We start from the raw sequence: 26,404 nt of genomic DNA, 5'->3' as shown, positions 1-26,404 counted from the left end.
GCTTTATCATGGTAGTTATATTTAATAATCATAAGAAACCCGCATCCTTTATATTAGCACAGAGTTCCATCTACAGGCCATGGATGGAAATGCTTTTAAAAGCATGATCTTATTATAGTGAATGCATAATCAATTAACACACTCTTCAGTCAAAACAGCTCTTTAGATCGACATCAATCTCTAAATTCTCAGAATGTTTATTTCAAGATTTTGTTACTTTGTTATTTAGGGATTATATTTAATGTTAATGTTTACATCATTAATCATTCAATAAAACTAGCATTTCGTTTAGTGTGCAATTATCATGTATGCAGTTTAATTTATACATCTGTTTTTTACATTTGAATTATTTTTACTTTTTGCGTAATTACGACTTTATTTATTTATTTTCAATTTAATTTTATGTTATTTTTTCTTTTATTTTCCCTGCTACTTCGCCTAATTTATTGTGGTTAGGCCTAATTAATATTTGTGTACCGGAAGTACACGCTGCGGTTTACTGATTAGGAATATCCTTGGTTAAAATCATGCGCATTAATTTTGGTGTTTGGTGTTGGCTCAGTGGTTCTTCACCCACGTCACGAAGCCGCCCACGCTCCCACCGTGGCCCGTCCCATCTCCTCCAGTCCCCTGCGTCCAGAAGCCTTGTTGAACAAATCCTTAGAAAAAGAAGCGAGTGGAGCAGCATCAATGCCGTGGTACAAGTGGGCGTGGCTTAGCGGCCAAAACGTTAATTCTGATTGGTCAGAAATATAGGGGGCTTAAAATAATTCTCCAGTTTTTCTTCTTCACTCTGTATTTCCAACTCAGTGTCTATTACATTTGTTCAATATCATTATTCATGTATAAATTATTGTGCACACTGCTGCTAAAAAATCACACGGATAACCTTGTCACATGGTACCTGTTACTTTTCTCAGCGCTGGTCGAGGTGAACCAATCACGTGCGCTTGTGATTAGCGGGAACGGCGTTGCATTTAATAATTTTACAAACATTACTTAGGCGAATTTCCATTTACCTGTCAGGTATTAAATCAGTACCATTAATACGATTCAAACGATTATATTCACTAGCATACAAATATCTTTAATAAGACAAAAACATGCTGAGAGCTGAACGCGGAGGATGCGGTCTTGAGCCGACAGTCGCCTCCTGGAGGAAAGCCGCTATTTGTCGCATAATTAACGGCTAGTAGAGCGCTTCGATCCAATACAGGAGCGATTCTGGGAATCCGGCTCGGTTCCTCAGTTTAGACACCCGTCTAAAAGGCCATGTGCTGCCATTAAATCAAACGCTCATTTAATGAATATAACCGGGTGATTTCGAAGACATAAGGATACCAAAACATCAAGGTAACGTTAACAGTTTGTTTTTTTAACGTCAGAAATGCTCCCTGTTTATCTGTATCGACGTTTGTGTTTGTGTTTTCTGAATATATCGAGTTATAATAGAAATCCAGTTGACATACCGAGATGTTTCAAGACTTAAAGCTATTTATAAGATTAGTTAGAGTAGATTTCGTGATAATACCGGACAAGGCCATTTGAATTTAGCTGTTTTAACCAAATTAAGTGAATTAAATAAAATGTATTCGTTTAAAGTTGCTGGTTTGTTATTCTCAGCACGTCCTCTATCTATCTATTATACTTTTGATATATATATATATTTATGGAAAGATGTTTATATAGCTATTTTATAGTGTGTTTCGTTCTTGTGCTGTTTTGGTAACGTTAAATGTTTGTTTACACTGTTTGTGTGTGTGTTTATCAGTTTATATTTTAACCCAGAATATTTTGTACTGTCCAGGTTACCTAATAGGCGTATTACCATTTTTTGCTTATATAAAAACAATATAAATAGCATTTTCAAGCATTCCCATCAAATTATCACTCCACCACTTCTAAAACTGAAAAAACTGTGGTGTGTACCATAGTACAGTGATGGTATTAGATCAGATGGCAACACCTTGCTGTCATGTGTATCATGGTACTGAATGATTGCTGTCATGTGTATCATGGTACTGAATGATTGCTGTCATGTGTATCATGGTACTGAATGATTGCTGTCATGTGTATCATGGTACTGAATGATTGCTGTACTCATGTCTGTTGTATTTAGGTAGTACTCTTATATCATGGTGCATGGCAGTACTGTTGTACTTGTTTATTGGTTTATGTAAAGTGAGACTCACTTTTGCTATATACCAGTCCCATGAGATGATTTAATAGCATTGTTGTGAATGTTACAATAGAAGATTATTTTCTGGGTTAACAATTACAGGTTAATTTCCACTAATGATACACCTTTTACCATTGCTTATGTTGACTGTATGAATCAGTGAGTAAGTTATTACACAACAATTTTGTACATATGAGGTCCTTTGAACTGCTAGTAAACAGATCCCGCAGTCCATAATTAGCAGAAGTGCAGTCTTGATCTTGTGGTCTCGGCCTCGAGACCTAAATATTCTGTCATCGTTTACTGAGATGTTAGGCAGAATGTTATCGACTGACAGCCTCAGTCACCATTTACTTGAATTTCTTGAAAGAGAAAAGTGAATAGCGGCTGAAACTGTCATTATGCCAAACATCTCGGAGTCCTGCATTTTTGGAGTGACATGAAAATGAGTAAATGATGGCAGGATTTCATTTCTCTGTAGAAATATTATGTCAGAGATCTCAGTGTCCAAGATCTTTTGAGTCTCTGTGTCGCAATCAATTGAGTGGGTCATTTTTTAGTACACCGTTGTTTATTGTTTTTGGTCATCCTTAGTGTTATTATAGTATTATTTAGTCCCCGGCCGGCAGGGATTGTAGGTGGGGGGAGTGAATGTCCAGCGCTCTCTCCACCCTCAATACCACGACTGAGGTGCCCTTGAGCAAGGCACCGAACCCCCAATTGCTCCCCGGGCGCTGCAGCATGGCTGCCCACTGCTCCGGGTGTGTGTTCACGGTGTGTGTGTGTGTGTGTGCATTTGTTCACTACTCACTGCTGTGTGTGTGTGCACTTGGATGGGTTAAACGCAGAGCACCAATTTCGAGTATGGGTCACCATACTTGACAATACGTCACGACTTTACTTTACTTTACTTTACTTTACTTTACTTTATATACTATTATTAAAGTATTTTGAATTAACCTTTCTTTTTTATATTTTTAGTTTTTTTTTTTTTTTTTAGTTTTCATTTGAATAATTTTAATACTTTAACTTAAGCAAAGAAAAATTAAGTACATTTTTTAAAATTAGGTTTTCATCTAATATTTTGTTATATTATAGTATAGTATAGTATAAAACATGTTTAATAGTTTTAATTTACAAAAACAACACTGGTCACCCTTATTTACAGTTTGTAATTTTGTCTATTTCAAGTCAGATGTGGACAACCTTTGAATTGTGACATTCTTCCCGTCTTTTCAGGTTTAAGGCTCTTATGAATCAGTGAGACTCATTTAGTTGTGTAGGTCTGTGCGATATGGGAGGAAGGAAGCCATTACAGCGCTCCGTTCTGGACAGATTGGCATTGTTCTCAGCATGTGTAAATGTGCTGGGTGGGAAAGAAGGGCATTTATGTCTGTTCATAGCTCGTATAAAAATGCATATAAAAGATGATGTCACATAAGAATTCTGTCAGAGCCTTCATGGATTCCAGAGAAATGTTCTGAGCTTAGATTCTGCAGTTCCTGTAAAATATTGTAAAAAAACAAACACACTCACAGCTGCAGCCAGCAAATGAATCTTCTTTTAGTTTTCCCACCAGCTTTAATGCAGACACACACACAGGTTATACTTAAATTTGTGGCTTTTTTTGGCAGCAAAACCAGTATTTATAGTACTGATTTATTATTTTTAGTTTTATTTGTTGAAGGCTATTTAGTGCCAGTGTTTTTTAAAATATTTTATTATTAGTTATATACTATTATAACTATTATATTTTGAATGAGCTTTTATTTTTATAATTTTATAATTTTATAAATTTGTGATTTAATTTAGTAGTTTTTATTCAACAAATTATTATTATATTATTATATTATTATTATAAATATTAATTATATATTCGTTTATTTTATGTTTTGTTTCCAGTTTGTAATTTTAGTAAATTTCTGTTAGTTGACCAGGCAACATTTCTAATTTTAATTTAGTCCCATTTTTTTTTTTTTATCTAATACTTTTATTTTATTTCAGCTTTTACATTTGTGTTGAAAAATGCAGTCAGAGCTGAATGAAAAAAATGACAATTTTAGGAATTTACGGAGTTGTTAGATGATGATAGTTGAAGAATATATTTATTGTGACCATTTCATTTGCTCCTTTGAGTCACCTTGAGATCTTCACTGTTTTTGCATCATTACTATAATTATATTATAACTACTTTTTGTAATGGTAGCTTGAATGTAGCTAAACTAAAAATTGTGAGTAGCATATAGCTTGCATGTTTCACCGTATGTAACCGTCCAAACACTTGATACAACATTCCCATTGTACACTGAACTTTAACACTTCACGGAAGACCCACCATTGCTGCCAATGCAAACACTGAATTCCAGCGCTCTGCTGAGGTTTGGGCATGCGTAGGCTGTTATATTTGGATGATTAGAGTGATATGATGAATCTATGAGAAATGTGGTAACCTTTCAGATTGTAAACATGTGCTATATCTCAGATTCCTTCCAATCATGACTTTATGTTGGTGATGCAAGGAAATGAGCTGGCAGTGAGCCTGGGTTTTGTAGGTGAAGTGGTGTTGTTTTCCTGTCCTCGTTTCGGTAAAAAAAAAAAAATTCAATATCTGTTTTCCTGTTCTTTGCCCCCGGCAGTTCCAGCCGGTGGATTATTAAAGAGATCTGTCAGCAAGACCATTGTGAGCTCTCTAACAAAACCGCAAACAAGGTCTGCAAACACACACGTGATGGTCTGTTTTACCGTTAGGCGCATGGATCCCTGACCTGATAAAAAGTCAATATTGAGAATCCTGTTCATAAAGGATATTTCTTATTTGCAAACATGCTTTTTAAATGGAAAACTAGTTGATGGGTTGTCTTAATGTCTGTTCCAAAGTTTTACTGTGCAAACTATTCATTTAGAGTGCCATAATTAAAAATACATGAGAAAATATCTAGTCAACCTTACTAATTTTTCCATCCAAGATTTGAGTTTTTTTGAAGAAAACGTGAGTGGTGCTTGCATGTGCAAATGAATTGCTAACATGCTGAAGGTATATCATTTCTTGGATTTAGGGGTTTGCTTACATTTTTGCTCAGAGTTTGAGCAAAAGTGATTGTTTGTTAAGGCAAGAATCACCACTAAAAATGTTTATTAGTTATTCTGGCAGAACCTATTTTTTTTTTTTTTTTTTTATAGCCAAAATGTGGTATTCTTCTAAAGATATTTATTTTTTCTTCTAAACTGCTTATTTTTCTTGCATACAGTATTTTTTTCAGGCTTCAGTTTACTGGAAAAGTGAAATGGCTTCAGTTTCAGTATGAGGTGGTGTTTGGGGATTCGTTTACGGGAGGGACTGTGCTTGGAGGCTTGTTTAAACTTGCATTTGGCATAGGAACCCAAGACCAGATCTGTCATATGAGCTACAGCTTTACCCTGTGCCTCTTTGTGATCCATTTTGCAAAAAAAAAAAAACTTGGATTGCTGAATCTGTTAGACTGGTAGTCAGCGGGCCTTGCTAAAACCGGTCAAGTATTAAAATGTGGTGCGTAACTCATCCACAACATTAGTTCTACAGACATGTATTTCCTCAAACATTCTGTATTGAAACCAGTAAGTAACTTCCTAGAAACCACATAGAAATTAGCTAAAAGCCACTCAGAAGACCTTAGACCTTGATTGCACAAATACAGTGAACAAAGCCCTGCCAACCACTGTCTTGCATTCTTGCAAAAATGAAAAAAAAAAAAAAATCTAGTTATTTAGTTTCTGTTTTCATGTGTTTTTCTTTTTACGGCCTTGATTTAGAAGTAGGAGCTGCAGCTTTGTGCTAATTTAATCTTTTATAGGAATGTGATGTATTTGCACCCTTGTGAATTCACTTTGGAATGTCCTGCGCTGATAAGATGCTCATGATGCGAACCAACATCTTGCCACATTTTTTCTGCCTCAGGCCTCTGTGTTATTTTGATTTATCAGATAGCTTATCAAATGATTTATCAATGCCATGCTAACACCTGAAAACATGTCTACACATGAAAGGTCTTGTTTGATCAGATTTGCATACCGAAATTCAATTCAATTCGTATTTATTTGTATAGCGCTTTTCATAATATGTATACAAAGCAGCTTCACAGATAATGAATGTTTCATTACAAATAAAGGTACTGTATTTTTTGACTGTACTAGCATAAAATACCATAATGTGGCCAGATATTTAGGAAACTAAATGCTAAATTCATATACTCGCTTCTCCACATAGGTACTTATTTTCTACTTTTTGTTTTGCTGTGTGATTCCGCCCACTGCCTATTTCCCTTATTTTGACATCCCGGGTTGCCAGTTGGTGAAAAACACAGCATATTCCTACCCAACCTCAAATGTTTAGGCATTCATCTTAAAAGCTCTAGGACCAGAGGTAGATATTAAACACCGATAAATCAACTCATCAACTTGCAGTGTAAGACTCATAGCCATTCATTGTCAATTGCACTCGTTCCTATTGCATCTCTTCAATCTAGCAACCCGCGTGCTGTAGCTGCTATTCATAACATTTCAAACAAAAGATATTGGCTAATCGTGTGCATTTGATCCAATATAGCTATAGCATAAGGTTATGAGAAGCATTACTGTATGTGAATGCTTGGCTAAAGAGATGCAACTTTAATCTGGAATTAAACTAGGAGAGTGTGTCTGAGCTCTGAAGATTATCAGAAAGGTTATTCCAGAGTTTAGGAACCATATGCAAAAACACTTTAGAGTCCAGAGTTTTGTGACCTTAAAAAGTGTGATGGTAGTGTGTTAAAAGATCTAGTAAATACACTGGAACTAAACTATTTTGGGGCTTATAAATAAGGTGTTATAAATACCAATGTAGAGATTATAACATTGAGGTGATATGATCATATTTTCTTGGCCTGGTCTTGACCTAGATTAAACTGTAGCTTGTTTATTGAGGATGCAGGACAGCCATCTATTAGTGCATTACAATAATCCAGCCTAGAGGTCATGAATGCATGAACTAGCTGTTCTGCATTAGAAACAGATAACATGTTCCATAGCTTGGCAATGTTTCTAAGATGGAACAAGGCTGTTTTTGTAACATGTAAATTAATGATTAAAAAAAAAAAAACACCCAGGTCTTTGACTGTAGAGGAAGAAGTAACAGTAAATAGGCTAGCCTACTTCTAGTTGCAAATTGATTTCTAAGCACTTCTGTGTACAGGTTTTTGGTCCTGTAATATCTCTGTCTTATCCAAATTTAATAGAAAAAATTGTCATCCAATCATTTATATCCTTAACACATTCTATTAACTTAAATAATGTAGAGATTTCATCTGGTCTTGATGAAATGTACAACTAAATATTATCTGCATAACCATGTTAACTAATCCCATGTTTTTCTAATAATATTTCTAAGGGGATGCTTGTATGTTGAAAATAGCAAAGGGCCTAAGACAGATCCTTGCGGCACTCCATACTTTACCCCATACTTTACTGGCATTAACTTATATAAAATTGTTGACGGTTAGACGGGTAGGATCTAAATCATCTTAATGCCTGTCCTGGAATACCAGTATAAATTTTACTGTCAATCTAAGAACATTGTCATAATATAAATCTTAGTTACTGTAGGTGTTTTGTTTCTGATTTATGGTTGAAAAAACAGGTGCGGACTGGAAATTCTGGTTTTTAATAATAGGATACCAGTGGTAGCGGTAAGTAAGGTGTAGTAAGCGATTTGTGAGAAGCACTTGATAATTGTGTGATGATTACTCCTAAATCAACAACTAAAAAGACAATTGTGTAAGGGCGTTTACACTCATGATGGGGACGAGAGAGAGTGAGTAAGCGGGAGATTTGTATAGAGGCATTTGTAGAAAGAGAGACATTACTAAAGAGGAAAACATCAAGGAAAATAACTGGAAAAAAAGTGTTTACAATCAGGCAAGCAAGTCCTTCAATGAACCAAATTTCTGAAACTTCCCCAGCTCAAATGTTTGATTTTGTTAATATTTTTTTCTAAAGAAAACCAAACATAAATAGTAATGAAATTCCAAGTATTAAATGTCATGGATCAGTATTTACTGAGTAACCTAGTATTTTGTAGAGGGAGTTCAAATTGACAATCTCACCTGAGATTTGAACATAAAAATGACTTTAGAAGGATGGCAGCATCAATATTTTTACACCGAAATTGGTAGGTCTTTTAGTAAAATCTGTTGACTTAATCTTTGTTGCATTATCTGGTGACCGTTCAAAAATGGGAAAAAGCAAGGTTTTTTTTTTTCTTTTTTTTCCATGAAAGTTTGCATGGCTCTCATTTAAGGTCAACGTAACCCTCTGGGGCCGGCTGTATCGCCGGCTATACCAGCTCGGTTTTTTTAATATCCGGTTGGTTTAAGTATTTAACAAACTTTTTTGGTATCCTTATTTTTAAGGTCCTATGGGCGAGACTTACGGTTTATTAGCCACTATAGTGGAATTCATTAAGATAATACAGTAAAATAATGTGGTAGACAGACAAATTTGCAGTATCAAGCAGCAAAACGAGCTGTTTTGTACAGCTAAAAATAGCTGGACATGGATGATACCGGAAGCCAGACCCATAAAATTTGCAAATGGCCATGCCTGCTCTTAGGGGAAAAATAAAGTGGATATGGTCCAGTTTCAGAGATATTGAAATCTTAGGTATTATTAGCTGTATGCAAAGTGTTTCTCAGAAACTGCTTACTGCACCTTTTAAGATAAAACATTATATGACATTATATTACATAATATGAGTGTAATATTGAGAATTTGGATGGGAAAATGTGTTAATGGTCCTAAAAACAGGCTTTGTTGTCTTTATGCAGAAATTTCCTGTTTATATTTCTTTGGGTTTTGGAGTGAAATTTGACCCCAGCATGTTTTGTGAGATACATGCTAAACATTTGTGTCATTCAAAATGTTTAGTGATAAAGAGAAATTGAGAAAAAAATGTTTCATCAGTATATGCAAATTCATTATCACAATTGCAAGCTGTTATTGATTTTTGTTTCTAGATTGTTTAGCTCTCCTGAACACATCATTTTAACAAAATGTAAGAAAGTACGTAAATCATGTTTTTGTGATTTGTTGTAGGTGTGAGTTCTGTTGTCCAGATCTCGAGTATTCTGTAAGCGGTTCCGGTTCGGTCAGTATGCAGGGCTGTATGACTCTGGCTCTGCTGCTGAGCCTCGGGGTCAAACGCTCCCTCGGACAAAATGGTGAGTGTCATCAAGATTGATCAAGACGTTTTTGAGAATGCTGCTTAGTCACTCCAGGTTTAACTTGGATTATGAGACATTTCGTAACCGTTTTAATTTTGTTGTTGGTGTGGTTTTAACACCCACAATTAAATGTATTAATACATTTCATTCCATTCAAAAGTTTGGAGTTGCTGAGATTTTTAATTTTTTTTTAAATAAGTGCAGTTTAAAATAAAGGTTTTCTATTTGAATATATTCTAAAATGGAGGCCTAATTTATTTCTGTGATGCAAAGCTGAATTTTCAGCATCATTACTCGTCTTCAGTGTCACATGAACCTTCTTATTGTTTTAAAATAAAAATTGTTTATACAATCATAGACTTTTGATTAATTTAACGTGTCCTTGCTGAATAAAAGTATTAATTTATTCAAAAAATTGTCTTTCTGACCCCAAACGTTTGAATAGTATTGTATTTACTGAAAGGAGCTGTCTCTTCAAACTCCTTATTATTTGCTCTGAAACCTCAATATCACTTTGCATCATCTGACCACCAACAATCATAGTAGATAGAACAATCACATTTTACAGCTGGTTTGATTCATTATAAGTATATGCCAGTATTTAACAAATGAATCGAATCCTTTAGTCATGTCTCTTCTCCCTTTTTGTAATGTTACAGGTGTGGGTGAACTTCCTGTGCCTCGTGGTTTAACCCTAAATCCTGATTTACCTGCACAGACTCTGTCTTTGACATGGCGGAGTGACTCGTCGCTTTTTGACCTTGAGATTTTCCACACCGAGCTCATGAATGTGGTGCTGAATGTAAGCGCTCTTACATCCCTTTATTTGTCATTTTAGCTGCTAATCTGTTGTTGCAGTTAGCTGGTGTTGAAACATGCATTTAGATGTGTGCCATAAAGCACTGAACACTGCTGGAATGCTTTCAGGAACATCCTATTGCAAAACGCTTCCACCCTCAGTTCAATAACAAGAGATTAAATGCAAATACTCTGGAATCAGTTTTTCCGCTCAATGTTTTCATATCTCTTTTTTTATTGGGATGATTTATTATTGCATCTCTCAACCCTTAAAGGAATTGTCGGGGTTAAATGCAACTCTGTCGACAGCATGTTGATTACCACAGAAAATAATGTCTGCTAGCTTTTTATTGTAATTGCATTACTGTTCCCTTTTAACCGAGGGACGAGTCGAAATGGCTTCCTGTGGTCATCAACAACGTGCCACAGCCTCTTGATACATCTAAATGTATTTGACGCAGAATATTCATAAGTCATGAAATCTGGCAGGAAAATAATGTGAACCAATAGCCCAAATCAAGCTGTTTAGTCATAGTTTTAAGCTGTTGTTGTAGGTAATGTAGCCTTTTTAAAATATATCTTCAAAAGTTAACACATACAGTTTCCGGTGATAATAGCTAATAACAATAAAAAAAGAAGCTTTAAGGGATATTTTGAGGTGTTCTGAAGAGCGAATTTGACTTTCTGTCTCCACATCCTGGTCAAAAAGCCGCTTCAAAAATGTAAAGAAGCAGATCGTCCACAATTTCCTGCAAACTCCAAAGATTGCAAAAGTTGCAAAGAGCCTGTCCACTTTTTCAGCTGCCTGGAAGTATTTCTAGTACTTTTTTTTTCTATAGGGATTTAAAAGTGTCTTTGTTTAAAAGTTATAAGTCATGAACCAAACCAACCAGCAATGAGATGAATCACAACATTACGAACTTTGATTTGAATCCATAAAATATTTGAAAATTGGACCAAAAGACAAAAAAGTAGCACAAAAATATCTATCGACCTACACTTGTCACTAAATATTGATATGTAAGTAAATTGGGTTGAGAATGCTGACTTTAAGATGTTAAGGATTATGACACTAACGACACCGTGAGTTCGATTTCAAGGGTATGCATGAACTGGATAAAATCATCTGCCAAATTTTCTTTTTTAATTTGTAGGAGACGGTGGCAGTTAAAGCAGATCCTGTAACAGGACTGCATAGTTGGACCTGGCACTCACCCTTACCCTTGGAGTGCACTTCTCATTCTGTGCGCATCAGAGCACGAAACCAGCAGTCGGTCAGCCAGTGGAGCCCACTTCAGACCATTCCAGGTACTAAAAACACTTCCGAAATGGTGCTGGTCCTGACACCTTTCTCAAAACCAGACCACTACCAAACATAGCACTTTGTGGCCCTTGTTTTTGGAACTTATCTTAGCAAGTCTTTATCCATCTGTTGTGACACTAAGTTATTTAAATTTATACCGTTTTATGTGTCAATTAATTCATTAATATGGTATTTAAGACCCTTTACTTCAGACAGACCGGGAAACTAAAGTCGCTGGAGTAGCTGTGCAATGTGACAAAAATAGGAGCTGGACTTTAAATACAGACACATTCGTTGATTATAATGGCAGTGATCTAATTTCGTACCATATAGTTTTCTTTTTACGTTTGGAGCTCTTGTTTTGAAAACTATGCTTGGGAAGGACATAATCTGTTTCTTTGGATGCACTAGAAAACATTTCCTCTTTAAAGAAAAATTAAAAAGCATATTTATTAAACCATATGCCAAACTTATGAAATCTCATCCTTTTGTCTCTAGGGTCGGATATTCCTGAGAAGTCTGAGTCTTACATGTTTCCCCAAGATAAAGTGGTTCCTGTGGGCAATAACATGACCTTCTGCTGCATTGTTAAGGAGAAGGAAGATTTCAAAGAAATTGTTTACAGGCGTCAAGAGTTGAGCGCCACACGACTGAGCAGAAGAACGTATGCCGTCACAGTAACCAACCAGCCAGCATCGGGCAGCACGGGCACCAACGTGATCTGCTCTTCCCAATGGTTGACCCTCACAGGAGCTGTGGTGTTTGTAGGCTGTGAGTTTAATTCTATTATATAGAATGCTATAATATAAAGACATTTATATCATATATCATGAATATATTTCAGATCATTTATATCATACATTATCATTATATCATGCATCATAATTAATTTACATACTCTACCGTTCAAAAGTATAGAGTTGGTAAGACTTTTTAAAAATCTTTCTAAAATGTTTGCCAAGGCCGTGTTTATTTGATCAAAAAAGTATCATTTATTCCTGTGATGCAAAACTGAATTTTCAGCATCATTACTCCAGTCTTTAATGTCACATGATCCTGCAGAAGTCATTCTAAGATGCCAAATATTATTAATGTTGAAAACAGTTGCTGCTTAAAATTTACAAAACATTAACTTTAATCAGGATTCTTTGATTCAAGTTCAAAAGAATTTTAAACAGCATTTATTTGAAATAGAAGTTATTTGTAACATTACAAATGTCTTTGCTGTCACTTTTGATTAAAAGGTAATAAATATATATACATATTAAAATTAATACTTTTATTCTGCTTTTTTTAATCAAAAGTGACTAAATTATAACATAATTAAAAAATTATGTATTTTTTTTTAAATAATTGTATATATCATTTTTATATTGTATTTCTTTTTTCCCAAATAGAGTCCAAACATTAGGTCCTGTTTGCAATTTTTGTAAAAGGCTTTATGAATGAAAGTGGCTGTAGTTTTTCTAATTGGTATTTATTTTCATAAGCATTTGCTAAAGTATTATGATATATAAGCTCTGTAAACTTCAATCCAGCACTGTGAAATGCACTTACAACTTCAGAAAGCAGGAAAATTTGAGAGTTCATTTTTAGCATAATGACTGGCACTAGATGATTGCTGCGCAGTGTTAAAGAGCGACTTGCATGTGGCTTTATTGTATGTAATTGCTGTAGATCCGCCGGGCGATGAGGGCTTGGTCTGCGAGACGCGGGACCTGGCATCCGCAGAATGTTCTTGGAAGAAAGGACGAGACACTCACTTGAGAACGAAGCACAGGCTCACTAAATACACCCTTAATGGAAGGCAAGAAACACACTACACAAGAACCACTGACCGTACACGCTATCCCATTTGGCTCTTGGTACCGTAATGTCCTCGGTACATAAAAAGATCCCCAAACAGCAAACCACATTAAATGAGATGGAAAAGGATACTTGTGTAATGCAGTGTATATTTTTTACTGCTAATCCAAGAATTCCATTAATGTTCTAATGAAATTATTATACCATTTCTTCTGGTGAGATGATGTCAATATAATTTTGTATGTTTTTATATAAAATAGAAACAATTAAGTTATTAACTATTGTGATTATGGAGAAGTTAATATTAGATATTTAATCATTATTTATTATTATAACAATTAATACTAATACATGTACATATAGTACTGGCTAGTCCATAAACATAGAATAATTAAAAATATATATATATATTTTAAAATGTTTCTTCTGCTTACCAAGGCTGCATTTATTTGATCAAAAATACAGTAATATTGTGAAATATTATTACAGTGTCAAATAACTATTTTCTATTTGAATATATTTTATTATATATAATATATTTTGAAATGTAATTTATTCCTGTGATGTAAAGTTGAATTTTTAGCAGTCATTACTCCACATGTCACATGATCCTTCAGCAATCATACTAATATGCTTGATTTGCTGCATATTGAAAACAGTTACGCTTCTTAACTTGTGTCATATATATGTAATCTATGAATCTCATTAATGTTTTAATATAATTATCACACAATTTCTTGTCTGAATTAATGAATATGATTTTATAAGGCATATTTCTGTCCACAGGGACTGTTTGGAGGCTAATGAAAGGAAGACATGGTGGTGTAGCTCGAAGGTCTGGGAGGAGAGCTGGACTCTGGTGGCTCGAAATCCTCTTGGAACAGTCCAGCTCACTGACTCGGCCCAACTCGCTGACCGCGGTACTGCATTTTCTATACATGTTCCTTTTCAATGAGTATATCTACATTATAAATAGAGTCAGAGCGAGTGTCTTAATATTCTCATGATTGTGAACTCTTGCGATGGTTTTTGTCTCTCTTCCAGTACATCTGTTGGCTCCAGTGAATGTGACAGCGGTTGAAGTCAAGGCGTGGAGCGCCACACTGCAGTGGAGCTGGTCTGTGGCAGCGTATAAAAAGCTGGAGATGGTCTGCCAGCTGCAGCTCTTCGCCCATGAACTTTCCAGCACAGTAAGTTCGCTGCTCAGCTTTCAGCTCCCAGAACCCTGTTTGTTTTTGGTGTGGTCTTTATTTTTGGGTGAACTATCCCTTTAACATCATTTACTGACATTTACTCAAGTAAAAAAACAACAGAAACCGGCTTGTATGCCAAGAACTTAAGGATTTTAAGTGATCATGACAAAATGCATGATTCTCTAGAAGTTCAATAAAAGGATCATGAAAGTTGCCTAAAGTAATACAATAGCTGTAAATTTTATTCATTCACTGAAAATGTTTCCCTCTGTCCCAATTGTGCACGTGCATTTGAATAATGACTTCAATTTCTGTTCTTTACATAAACCTATTTTTTGGCTGCAGAAAATGGAGCACAAATCTAGAATAATTAAAACAGAGAATTTGATTAAAAAAAATAGATATATAAATTAACTCAATATGAGAAGAAATAACATGTATTTTAATAGGGCCCTGAAGAAGTCATTTTTATTGAACTTTTTATAAATTGTGGCTAAATTTAAAGTTTTATGATTTCAATTAATTAGTCATGCTTTTTGATTGCAAAAAATGTATTTTAACCATTACAATGGAGTCAAGAAAAATTAATATGGAAAAACAGAATCCAGAAAAATTAAAACAGGAAAAAATTAATAAAACTGATTTCATAGGGCTCAACATTATTTGTGCTTGTATATAAATAAATATATCTCAATATTTTTTTCAAAATTCATTAATTATTATACTTTTTTTAGTTTCTTCTGGGAAAGTATTACTTTTTTTTTAAATCGAATATCAAATTAAAAGATTTTAAGTAATTTAAATCTATTCGTTTGTTTGTAAATTAATATTATTAAATGCTTGTCTACAATTCATTTAAATATTACTGTTTTCAAAGCCATTGCTGATATGGCATTAAAATATAGATAGATTTGATTTGGGTACCTTTTCCTTTTATTGCAATAAATGTTTTCCCCATTCTTTTTGTTTGTTTTTTGATGCACATTTCAAACTCCTCAAGCCATCTTGGCAGTGATGTTTTGTAACTACATTCAAAAATCAGTTTAACCCATCAAATTGTCATTTAACCTATTGTATGTGGGAAAACACTAATATAATATTTGAAAATGGCTGCTGTAAGGCGATCAGCTGATATTTCTCTCTCTGTCTGTGTCTGTAGCGTAACTACAGTGGTCCTGGTTTATCTTCTGTGGAGCTGGAGGGTTTGTGGCCAGATGTGGACTACACTGTGACTTTGCGCTGTGGCTCAAAGCACAGTTTCTGGAAGTGGGGGGATGAGAGCGCCCCCTACAGGATCCACACTAAAATGGACCGTGAGTAGTTAAAATAACTTACAGGAAATGAAATAATAAATCAAAATTAGTCAGTCTACTTTGTCCGTTACTTCACCACATACAACAGCTCAAATATTTACAGTTTAATTAAAACTGTGGCCTAGTGGTCAGTGCAAAAACTCAAATACACTAAGCTCATGTCATTCATAGCTTGCTTTTCTACATCATTTGCTCTTATTTTTATGTTTATTATATATTAGCTTTATGTAGACCTATAACAAAGTTTATTTTCAGGTCCTGATGCTCTTGATGTCTGGATCTGGATGGACAGCAGTAACACAGGACGTGTTTTTTGGAAAGTAAGAACATCTTTACGTTTGCCTTCAACTAGGACATGAAATGTGACCGATGCCATAAAACTGAGTAACATGGTGCCATGTGTCTCTTTTCATTCAGCCTCTGTCTGTGAGAAAAAGTCATGGTGCAGTAGTCGGCTACGAGGTTTCTCTGAGCTCAGCGGAGGAAGACGGGTGGACACCGGTTTTTCTTCCTCCTGGGAACTTCAGCTATCCCATCATCCTTAACAACGGCAGTGACATCACCGTTGCCGTGGCAGCACGAAACCCAGCTGGTCTCTCTCAGCCTTCCACTGTGACCACACCAGCATACAGAGCAGGTACAGGCAGCCGTTTCATTCTTCAGCTGCTAGGCTGTTAAATTGTTGTTTTGTGCATCGTATTTGATGTTTGTATATATTATATTATATTTTATTATATAAAGTTTAAAGATTTTATAAACTATATATAATAAATATATTTAGATGCTAATATACTTATAACCAGTTTTAATGTATTTATTATACTTACACGCACATACAGTGTATACAATAATATAAATTATTATTATTATTAAGGACCCATTTATTAAAAAATAAATAGTGCCATTGGCATTAAAAAAATTGAACATGGCTGTTTTGACATTAAACATTTTTGACTTTATTCTGTGTGTTTTCTGACTGGTCAGAATTGTCACAAACTTTAGTTTGCTTGAACTGTATTTGACCATTTATCAGTAGATAAATAGAAAAAAAATCCAAGAAAGGCCTTCTTAATGGCTATTTTATGTATGAAGGAAATATAAATAAAATTAATTAAACTAACTGTTATTTTTTTTAAATTGTATAACTTTTAACATTTTTTTGTTAATTATTTTTTTTGTGGAACTTTTGCACTAATTGCTATATATCGCATTTAGCTATTTTAATTCATTGATAGCTGTAATAAACAACAAGGCAGCTAATTCAGACTAGTGTTAAACTCCATGCATTGTCTATGTGATCTCCTTTCCTGTAGATTCCCAGCTGTCTGTGCCTGAGCTGCTCGGCATAAATGGATCCTTTGACCTCTCCTGGCAGCCTAATGCCAATGCGAGCAGCGGGTACGCTGTGGAGTGGGTCCTGACCGGCTGCAGTGGGCTGTGCCCCGTTGACTGGAAGAAAGTTCCAGAATCAGACAGCAGCTTCACAGTGAACTCAGGTGAGTCTTTTAAAGTAATATATTAAATAAATGTAATTCTTTTAGTGAATACAGTGATTCTTTAAAGTATTTGGACACTTAATAGTACCTGAATGGCATTGCATAGATATACTAAAACATACATAAAATACTAAAACATCTGCACTCAAACGCTGCAGGATATTTTCTTTACACTAACTTCGTCTTCATTGTCTTCACTCACTGTTATTGAATCAGCAGGTGTTTTGATGATTTTTTTTTTTTTTTTAATGGTCAGTTCTTGTGCTTTCTTTAAAATAAATGGCCGTTGTTTTATTATTTTGTCATCTGATGCAATGGTATTCATTTTTAAATGTAAGTGTCCAAATACTTTCTGGATTACTTTACACCACTCATAGAAACCTACTGGAATTTGCATTTCTCCATGCTTTGTTTTACACCACGTCTGCATATTTTCTGTGCGCTTCACTGATCATTAGTTTCTGTTGATTTCAGACTCTCTGGTGGCAGGAGTGAGGTACACTGTATCCGTGTACTCTCTCTCAACCGGCACTCCTACGCTGCTGCAGAGATGGCAGGGATACTTGCAGGAAATGAGTAAGAGAACCTTTGCTGTTCACTGCTCATAAGGCACTTTCTCACACACACGTTTGTTTCTGTGAATTGTGGGGGCTTTCATTGACTTTTATTACTTTTTATTACTTTCTATCGACTAACCCTAAACCTACCCCTTACAGAAAACCTGTTTGCATTCTTACACTTACAGATAAACATCATTTACTATTTTTAATAATTTTCCATCGTGGGGACCACAGGGAATGTCAAAAATTTCCTCGTGGGGATATTTGGTCCGCACAATGGGCCTCATTCATGAAACGTGAGCAGAACGAGGTTTTGTGTAAATCGTTCGTAAAGCCGTTCTGATGTAAATTTATAAAAATGTTCGTATTTTCAAAACATTAGTTGCTACAAAAGAAATTTACACCTGCTCCCTACCACGTGTAAATGGTGCGTAAAACGTTCTGTGTTCTTTTTGGCAAACTGATGACACTGAATTTTGATGCACTGCCATTATAATATTTTACAAGTTTGTTTGCTCTGTTTTTTTTGTATTGTTTTTTTTGTAGCTGAGAGTTAGCTCCGGTTTAGCTTTGGGTAGAACGCAGCGCTTGTCACGGTTACTTTTTACCCAGCTGTCCAATCAATAGAGGAGGGGTGGGACAAATACTACACCAACCAGTCATCTTACTTGTACAACAACTGAACAACAATAGAGAAGTTAATATTACTGGTTACTGCATTTTTATATTCGGTAATATTCTTCAAAATGAGATACTAGTAATACATTACTGCCGTGGATATTCCACTTCATAGCAACCAAATCGACAGCTGGAAAAAACTTTTTTTTTTTTACAGTCTATATAGCATAAACAAGTACACACACACACACACACACACACACACACATATACACACAGTAGGGCCTTTACTGTGAATTCCACAACATTTCTCTGTTTGCAGGTCACTTGTCAACTTGCTGATAAAATATTAGCAAACCATTAAACAAATGAATGGTAGCTTTCTGTAAAACAGATGTGAATTACGTTTCCATGCATTTACTGGAAAAGTTAATCCAACAGTTTTATCTAATTATAATTTTTATGATTTAAAAAATTGCAATTGTGATTTAATTACCTTTTTTTTTTTTTTTTATCCAGGTTTCGTGTGCTTGTTTGTAGGGCTGCAGGATTTGAAACAAATAGTTTATAATTATATAGCAATATGACAACAACAGCAATAATAATCATACTTAATACAATAATTATTATTAATAATAGTAATAACTATTATTGCTATTATTATTATTATTGCTAAAATATTAAACAAAATAAGAAATATTACTAATGCCATATAGTTTATTGTACAGCCTGGCAAAACCACACTTGACGTGGATGAACAAAAAAAAAGGACACATTGAATAAAACAAACACTTCCTTCGCATTCGCTCAACTGATGACAGTATTATTATATACTATTACTATGCTAGTTACTAGTGCTATTTAATATTTAGATATTTATAGCTAAGGAGGAGGGGGTATTTAATTTCAGGCTGCATTTTATTTTACTCATTAGTATGTACCCTGAGCATGTTTATACAGCATCTGCAATGTTTTATCAACTTATAGGAGTACACTCACATATCAATGGCCTCAAAGCTGGCAGACAAAGCCACAAAAGTCCAATTTTGATTTCATGGCGTCAGATGACATAAACCACTGCTGTTAATGGCACTCGGTGACTCTTGCGTAGTCTCACAATCTAGATTTTGTCTGTTGTTGACTGTTTGTATGTGAATCTATTCTTTGTGCATCTCTCTCTTGCTGGATCTTCTGTAGTTCCTTCACAGTCGGTTAGTGATCTGTCGGCCAATCAGACTGGCTCTGATGTGCTGCTGTCTTGGAAAGCTGTTGCAATGGAACACCAGAGAGGTTTCATACGTGGCTACACCGTCTACCTGGCAAATGCTGCACATCTGGACCTCATTGGTAAGCACTTACACATAACAGATATATTGCAAAAAAATGTAATTATGTAAATATTATCATTTTTATATTGAAATAATTGTGTGTTTGTGTTTCTAGCTAATATCTCTGATCCTGAAGTGCAGTCGTACAGAGTGAAGGGTTTGTCTCTGAGCTCGTATAAGTTCGTAGTGAAGGCCTACACCTCAGCTGGGGAGGATGCCGGGTCAACTGTGGCCATTAAAGTGGAGATGGACTGTAAGAAATTATGAAATTCCTTCAAATATTCTGTCATTGTTCTGTAGCTGATTTGATATTGAAGTCAACACTCGTTTATGGATTTCTTTTTTGCTTTAAATAGAATAACTAGTGTCGTTTTCAGATTGCTTTGATATTGCAGATAACAAATTGGATTATATAGATCTCCTAATCGTCTGCTTTTCTGTGTTCGTCCAGCTGCCGACATGTTGTTTGTTGACATTCTTGTGCCGTTGGGAATCATGTTCTGCTGTCTCATCCTCATCAGCATCTGCTGCTACAAGAAGAGAGAGTGGTAGGACTTTATTAATGTGCTTTAATAGCATTTCCATTACGTTAAATAATTTCCAAAACCCACTAAATCAAATCAATTCAACCTAAGTGGCTTACAGTACGAGCTACAACAAGAGACTATTGTTTCTGCCTTACTGATCAACACAAGTCATTGTTATTTTAGTAATATATACTAATAAATTGATTATTAAAATTTGAATTAGTTTGTATTATTATATTGGTCATTTTAAGTTTTATTAATTTTTTTTTTTTTTTTTGTCTTTCAATATTTAGTTCAGTTTTAGTAATTTAAACTTGTATAATTAGGAATGTTGCCTTGGTAACTAACTGAAATTAAATACGTTTTTATCTTTTGCTGCTACAAGAAGAGAGACTGTTGTGCTTTAATAGCATTTCCATCAAGTTAAATAATTTCGAAAAATCCACTAAATCTGGTTATTTTGACCGAAATGACTTGAGAGTATGTGTGCTATAATTGTGTTCTCACGTCAGTGATATTTTAGTATCATTAACGTGATGTAGTGTTTATTAAAATTTAAGTTTTTATTTTTATATTTTGCATTTTCAATTTTATTTTAAAGTGTTTTTGAGTTGTTTTTTTTTATGTCTATTAATTTTTATACATTTTTATTTCAGTTTTCATTTTAGTCATTTTAGTATTTCAAAAACTACTACTTTTTAAAATGAGAAATGTTGCCTTGGCAGCTAACTGAAATGATTTTATTATTACTGACGCACAGTGTTATTTTTAGTATCATTAATATACGAATATAGCGTTTATTAATATTTTGAATAACTTTACATTTTAATTTGGATATTTTTATTAGCTTTAGTCTATTTAGTTTTTATTCGTTTTTATTTCAGTTTTAGTTTTATTAATTTTAGTACCTAAACTAAATTAAATATTAAAAGCTTAATTTATTTCAATGTTCATTTCAATTAAAATCAATTTTTAAACCTTTTGTTTTTCAGTTTTAGTTAACGCATCACAACACTGATGTAAATCGGTTATTGATGCCTTGCCTTGATGGTTTTGTTTCATTTATTTAATTCCAGGGTCAAGAAAGCTTTCTATCCTGAAATCCCTGGACCTAAAGTACCTGGAGACTGGTCCTCCCCACGGGTAAAACCTTTCTTGAGTAGTGTTTGCTAAGACAGGAATCACTATTACTATTGCTAACAGCTTAGGGCTATGAACGTGAACGTTTTCTCAAATTGCTTTGCTGTTGTTGTGTTTAGGGTCCTCTGGATGTGAAGCCCTCTCCTCACAGTCTGGTCCACATTGAGCAGAGTCCGGGGTGGGATTTCACTAAGGAAGGTCTGTTCCCGGTCCCAGAGGAAGAGGAGGAGTCTGAGAACGGCAACATCGAGGTCGACACTGACTCGGATGAACCGGCCCTGCTGAGATACTATAACCAGGTGGTCGGTGATGGCTCACACAGTAACCAAGTCTCAGACTCCTCCGGCTCATCGACCGCCTCGGTGGGCTCCACTCAAACTGAAATCACCTACGCCGGCATCGAGAGCCCCACCTCCTCGCAGGGGGCGTGCGGTGGCGGAGGTTACAGGCCTCAAATGCAGTCCGTCGCGGGACCGGCCGAGCCTCAAATCGAATTCGAGGACGACTTCCAAGACGATGCATTGAATACAGGCTACAAACCCCAGTGTTCCTGGCAGATGGATTCTCCAGAGGCGGAAAACTTTAGCGGTTCGCTTGGCAGCCCTACGTCGGTCACATCATCCCAGTTCCTCATCCCAGAATCCTCTGAAGAGAAACCACAGCCTTCAAACACCTGGTTCCACAATTTCCTCTCTGGAAAATCTTGAGAACGCACTAGCTTTTATTTTTCACGTTCGTTTGTGCCATTCACCTTTAGGAGGATGTTTTCGGTTCGTTTTCGGGTTTGTGCCCTTACTGGAAATCACTCACATTTACGTAATCAACATCACTACTGTTTCTCAAGGACTTGTGATACTGACCAGACAGGTGAAGTACTACTGAAGAGCTAAAGCTGGTCGTATCTTCTCTCGCTCGGTCAGAACAGTATGGCGTTTTGCCTTAGGAACGTCTGCTTCTATTCATACGATAGTGTTCGTGCCTCTTTCTTGCAGTGTTATTGGAGTGATCGCAAATTTAAATTCTTAAAGCATTATATTGTGCAACATATACTAATTTTACTAACAGTTTTGTAGCAGTCAAACGTAGGAGGTTCAAAAAGCAGGCTAAGTTGATTGACTCCAGCAGGTTTGCACACATTTCTCTGCCAGTAAGACATTTGCGTTTGCATTTCAAAAGATCAAAACCAGTGCTTTTTAAGGCTTGTCACTACAAAAAATGTGTAGCTTCAAGCAACAACTTCTCGAGTCGCACGTTGAATAAGCTAACAGAACAAAAGGAAAATGGGAGAAACATGCATCTCTGGTTTCTTAAACCGTTTCACTGATTAAGGAAAACAGTTTTCATGATCTTACATGATCAAATGAATCTGTGTAAGATGCGTGTAAACACTGTTACTGTTAATCGTGATGCAGCTAGCTAGTTGTGAGTATTTTTGAGTTGTGGTTGACGCTCAGTCAGCATAACTTGTAGAAAATCACCTTTTCTCCTAGGGCTGCACGATTTTGGGCATAACATCAAACATTTTTTAAATCTCCAGGTTTGCTGTGCTTGTTTGTTGGACTGTACAGTTTGGCCAAAACAATTGTAATTGTATAGCAGTATGAGTAATAATACTTATAATTAAAATTAAACACAAATATTATTACTACTGCTACTACTACTAAAGAAAATAACAAATATTACTATTGTAATATTTCACTGTAAAAGAAATTAAGAAAAATAATGTCATATTTTACAATTGCTACAATACTAATATTTGTCTTTCTTAATTTTTCTTAACATTTCTTAATAATTTTTTTAACGTTAAACCATCAAGCTTTTCCTTTGGTGGAAAACCATTAATGCTTCTGTTTTGTTGACAAGCAGCCTTTTCAGTTTGATAATTTCAATTTCTTTTTTTTCCCGATTATTCGTGCAGCCCTATTCTCTACAACATTTTTCCAAAAAATCTCTGCTCTTGGTCTAATAATCCAGGTTGTAGGATTTTTTTTTTTTTTTTTTTTTTTTGCTTTCCAAAGGTCAGTGAGATTTAATGAATTTGGCATTATGCGTACAACATGTGAAGCACCTTTTAGTTTTATGATGAATATGGGACTCTCACGACATAATACTCCCAGTATAAACTCAACTATGTATCTAATCGTAGATGCATCTGTCCAGGATGATAATGTGTCTTGTGTCCAGAGATTGTTATGGTTTTAAAATGACCACAGTGCCTCGGGAGCACTGTTTGTTTTTTCCCCAAAGAACAGCACCTTCTTTCAGATCAGTTTCCTTGGATTATAGGCCCACATGGACCACTGGGTAAATTACTTTAACTGGCCTTACTGACGAACCTGCTATTCCTTTAGATTGGACTTTATCAATCTAGAATACAGATATATGAGAGCTATGTATCTAATGTTACTGTGAAGGCCTATTTTTCTGAGCACTGTGCATATCGCTAGTCCTCCAAACCCTTGAGCAGCAGTCAGAACTACAGATACGTCACATCAGGACAGCATGACGCTTGTCACTACAGTGAGAAAGAATGATGAAAGTCGACATGAAATCAAAAGCGACCCTGTTTATTTTCCTAATACACGTTGTTGGTGCTGTTGTGATGTTTATTCCAATTTTAATAAGCAAACAGCTAGATTGCTAGCTATGAAACTCCCACTGTGCACCATCCAATATATGTTTGATGGATGAAATCAAGCCCCGCCATACATTTTATTTGTGTTCAATATCTCGTTTCACTTTGAAACATAGTGTGGAAGTAAAATGGGTCGTGATGCAATTTCATGTTGACTTTGAAGAGCATCAGATAGCAGTCATTAAACTCCTAATGTGGTGTGTGTGATTGAAAGGGCATTAGATGAACATTAAGAATGAGATTTAAGAATGAGCAGAAATATGAGAGAGGTCAGCATCTACTGTTGCTTAAGCTTTAAACACTACTGTGAAAGATTTTTTGTTGTTGAAATGATTAGTTACTAATGTAGTTTCTTTTAAAGAAGCCTACTAATGTTTATTTTTTTATTCGCTTGTATGAATGTAAAATACACAAATGTTAGTGTGTATGCAATGTTTTTATTTTTTAACTGTTGAAGAATATGCTTTGAAAGCCTTAGCTTTGGATTTGGATTTTATAGAGGAGATGAGCGTGTTATTAGGAATATAAATGGAAAATGAGCCAATGTTATAGGCTGTCTCATTACAGGAAAAAAAAAGTCTGAATCTGATTTTATATTATATATTATTCTGATTTTTATATATATATGTATACACATGCACACATATAATACACGTGTGTGTATATGTACTATTATTATTACGATATAATGTCTGAGCAGGGCATTTCATTTTTCTAAATCAGATTTGAGTAACTTCCGTATCAAGTTAAGATGAGATATCTGTAGGATGTCACACTACATGTATGAGGCTTTAATGTAAATATGTTAACACTGATGTAAAGTTTCTCTTAAGCATGAAGATCATCAGATGGGAATATTGCACGCCAGTTAATATTACAATAATATTATTGCCTTTGTATGCATGACGGATTCCACATTCAGCGTTCAGAGAGAGGAAGAGATGAGCTATGAATGAGGAATATGAAATAGAGCACTATATGAGTGTGTGTAAACACGTGTAGAAAAAATCAAGATGTATGCAAGCATCTGAGCTTCTATTGCTAATACACTAACAGAATATCAACCAGTCTGTATTATTAGAGACAATAAATCCCGAAAAATAAATCCAGTGTGTTTTTCTGATTATTTTGCCTTTGGATATTGCATTGCACATTATTGCTTTTGTAACTGCATTGTGAAATCTTTATGCGATAATAATGCAGGAATATTTGCTTTGTCAGTAATTCCCCTGGTAATGTTTTTCTGAACCTCTCACCTCCACTTTACCCTTGTTCCAGTCTGAAATGTTTATGTGCAGAGAAAGCTTTTGTTTTCTCCAGACAGGATGGCAGCAGTGCTCGTAAAGGAACATCTATGTAGGTCAGTTGTCCTTATTTTCACCTCTATAAACCCACCACAACTTTCACCCTTCTCTTGTTATGCTGGGGCTCTATCCTAATGCTTTAGTAACATGTTCCTTCAGTTCTCTCCTTATATGATTCTCAAATTTACCTGTTTTTGCTTTTAAAAACGTGTTTCATATAAAGGGCTTTCTCCTTTACCAATAAAACACATGCAGTTTAATCTTTACTAAGGAGATGGTGAAATGTTGATGTTTTAATTAAAGTTAAATAGATGCATTTTGAAACCACCACCAGCAATCATCAATATAAGGTTTATTAAAATGGAATTCATATTCATTAATAAGTATTGGGTGAAAGATTTCTATTTGAGTTCATGATTTGGATCGAAACCTATAGAATTTCAGTTCAGTATCATTTGAATCATTTGAAGAATAAATTGTTTAATTTTTGCAGAGTTATGAAGCCCTGAACTACAAAAATAAAAAGCTGTTTTCGACGTGTAGTTTTGATCTCGAAATTCAGAATTCTAAAGAAAAAACCAGAATAAACTCAGAATTCTAATCCCCCCCCCCCCCCTCTTCTGATTCTGACCTTCCTTTCTCAGAATTGCGAGTTTATATAAGATATAATTATCAAAATGTAAGTATATATTTATATATTGCAAGATATAAAGCCGCAATTTTTATTGCGTGGTGGAAATCAGCTTCTATAATGATTTGATTTTAAAAAGCCTTTTTTAAAATTTGTCTATATGTTTCAAATTTATGAAATGGGGAAACATACACACGTTTATTATTTTATTTTACCTTATTTTGTCATATAACGACAAACGAAATATCTTTGGCAAAGATGGGGGAAATCTAGATCACAAGGTACATCCAGTCTTCCTCGAATTCCATTCAGGAAATATTGATTGGACCTTAGCGCTCAGC

The 26,404-nt window shown here is 35.0% G+C and overlaps 1 protein-coding gene across 1 annotated transcript; it reads left to right on the top strand.

Annotated features, from left to right (window-relative positions):
• The first annotated feature begins 1,209 nt into the window (after nucleotides 1–1,209).
• lifra (LIF receptor subunit alpha a) lies at nucleotides 1,210–22,761 on the top strand. The gene is made up of 18 exons (XM_079418994.1): nucleotides 1,210–1,353; nucleotides 9,284–9,408; nucleotides 10,071–10,213; nucleotides 11,364–11,517; nucleotides 12,011–12,283; nucleotides 13,190–13,319; nucleotides 14,105–14,238; nucleotides 14,363–14,508; nucleotides 15,671–15,824; nucleotides 16,080–16,144; nucleotides 16,242–16,461; nucleotides 17,138–17,320; nucleotides 17,795–17,896; nucleotides 19,696–19,845; nucleotides 19,942–20,079; nucleotides 20,278–20,374; nucleotides 21,430–21,496; nucleotides 21,613–22,761. Exons 2-18 carry the CDS (start codon nucleotides 9,342–9,344, stop codon nucleotides 22,198–22,200), a joined length of 2,811 nt encoding a protein of 936 aa, XP_079275120.1. The 5' UTR covers nucleotides 1,210–1,353; nucleotides 9,284–9,341; the 3' UTR covers nucleotides 22,201–22,761.
• The last annotated feature ends 3,643 nt before the right edge of the window (nucleotides 22,762–26,404 follow it).

This window comes from Barbus barbus (assembly GCF_936440315.1).
Source record: "Barbus barbus genome assembly, chromosome: 6".
Lineage (NCBI taxonomy): Eukaryota > Metazoa > Chordata > Actinopteri > Cypriniformes > Cyprinidae > Barbus > Barbus barbus.
Note: the sequence above shows the minus strand (reverse complement) of the source record. Positions and strands in the feature narration are given on the sequence as shown.

Excerpts from the sequence above, each read along its gene's own strand:
- lifra (XM_079418994.1), top strand. The coding sequence starts at position 9,342 with ATGCAGGGCTGTATGACTCTGGCTCTGCTGCTGAGCCTCGGGGTCAAA. Across the intron at positions 20,375-21,429 it reads TGCTACAAGAAGAGAGAGTG|GGTCAAGAAAGCTTTCTATC; the intron begins GTAGGACTTTAT and ends ATTTAATTCCAG. Across the intron at positions 21,497-21,612 it reads GAGACTGGTCCTCCCCACGG|GGTCCTCTGGATGTGAAGCC; the intron begins GTAAAACCTTTC and ends TGTTGTGTTTAG.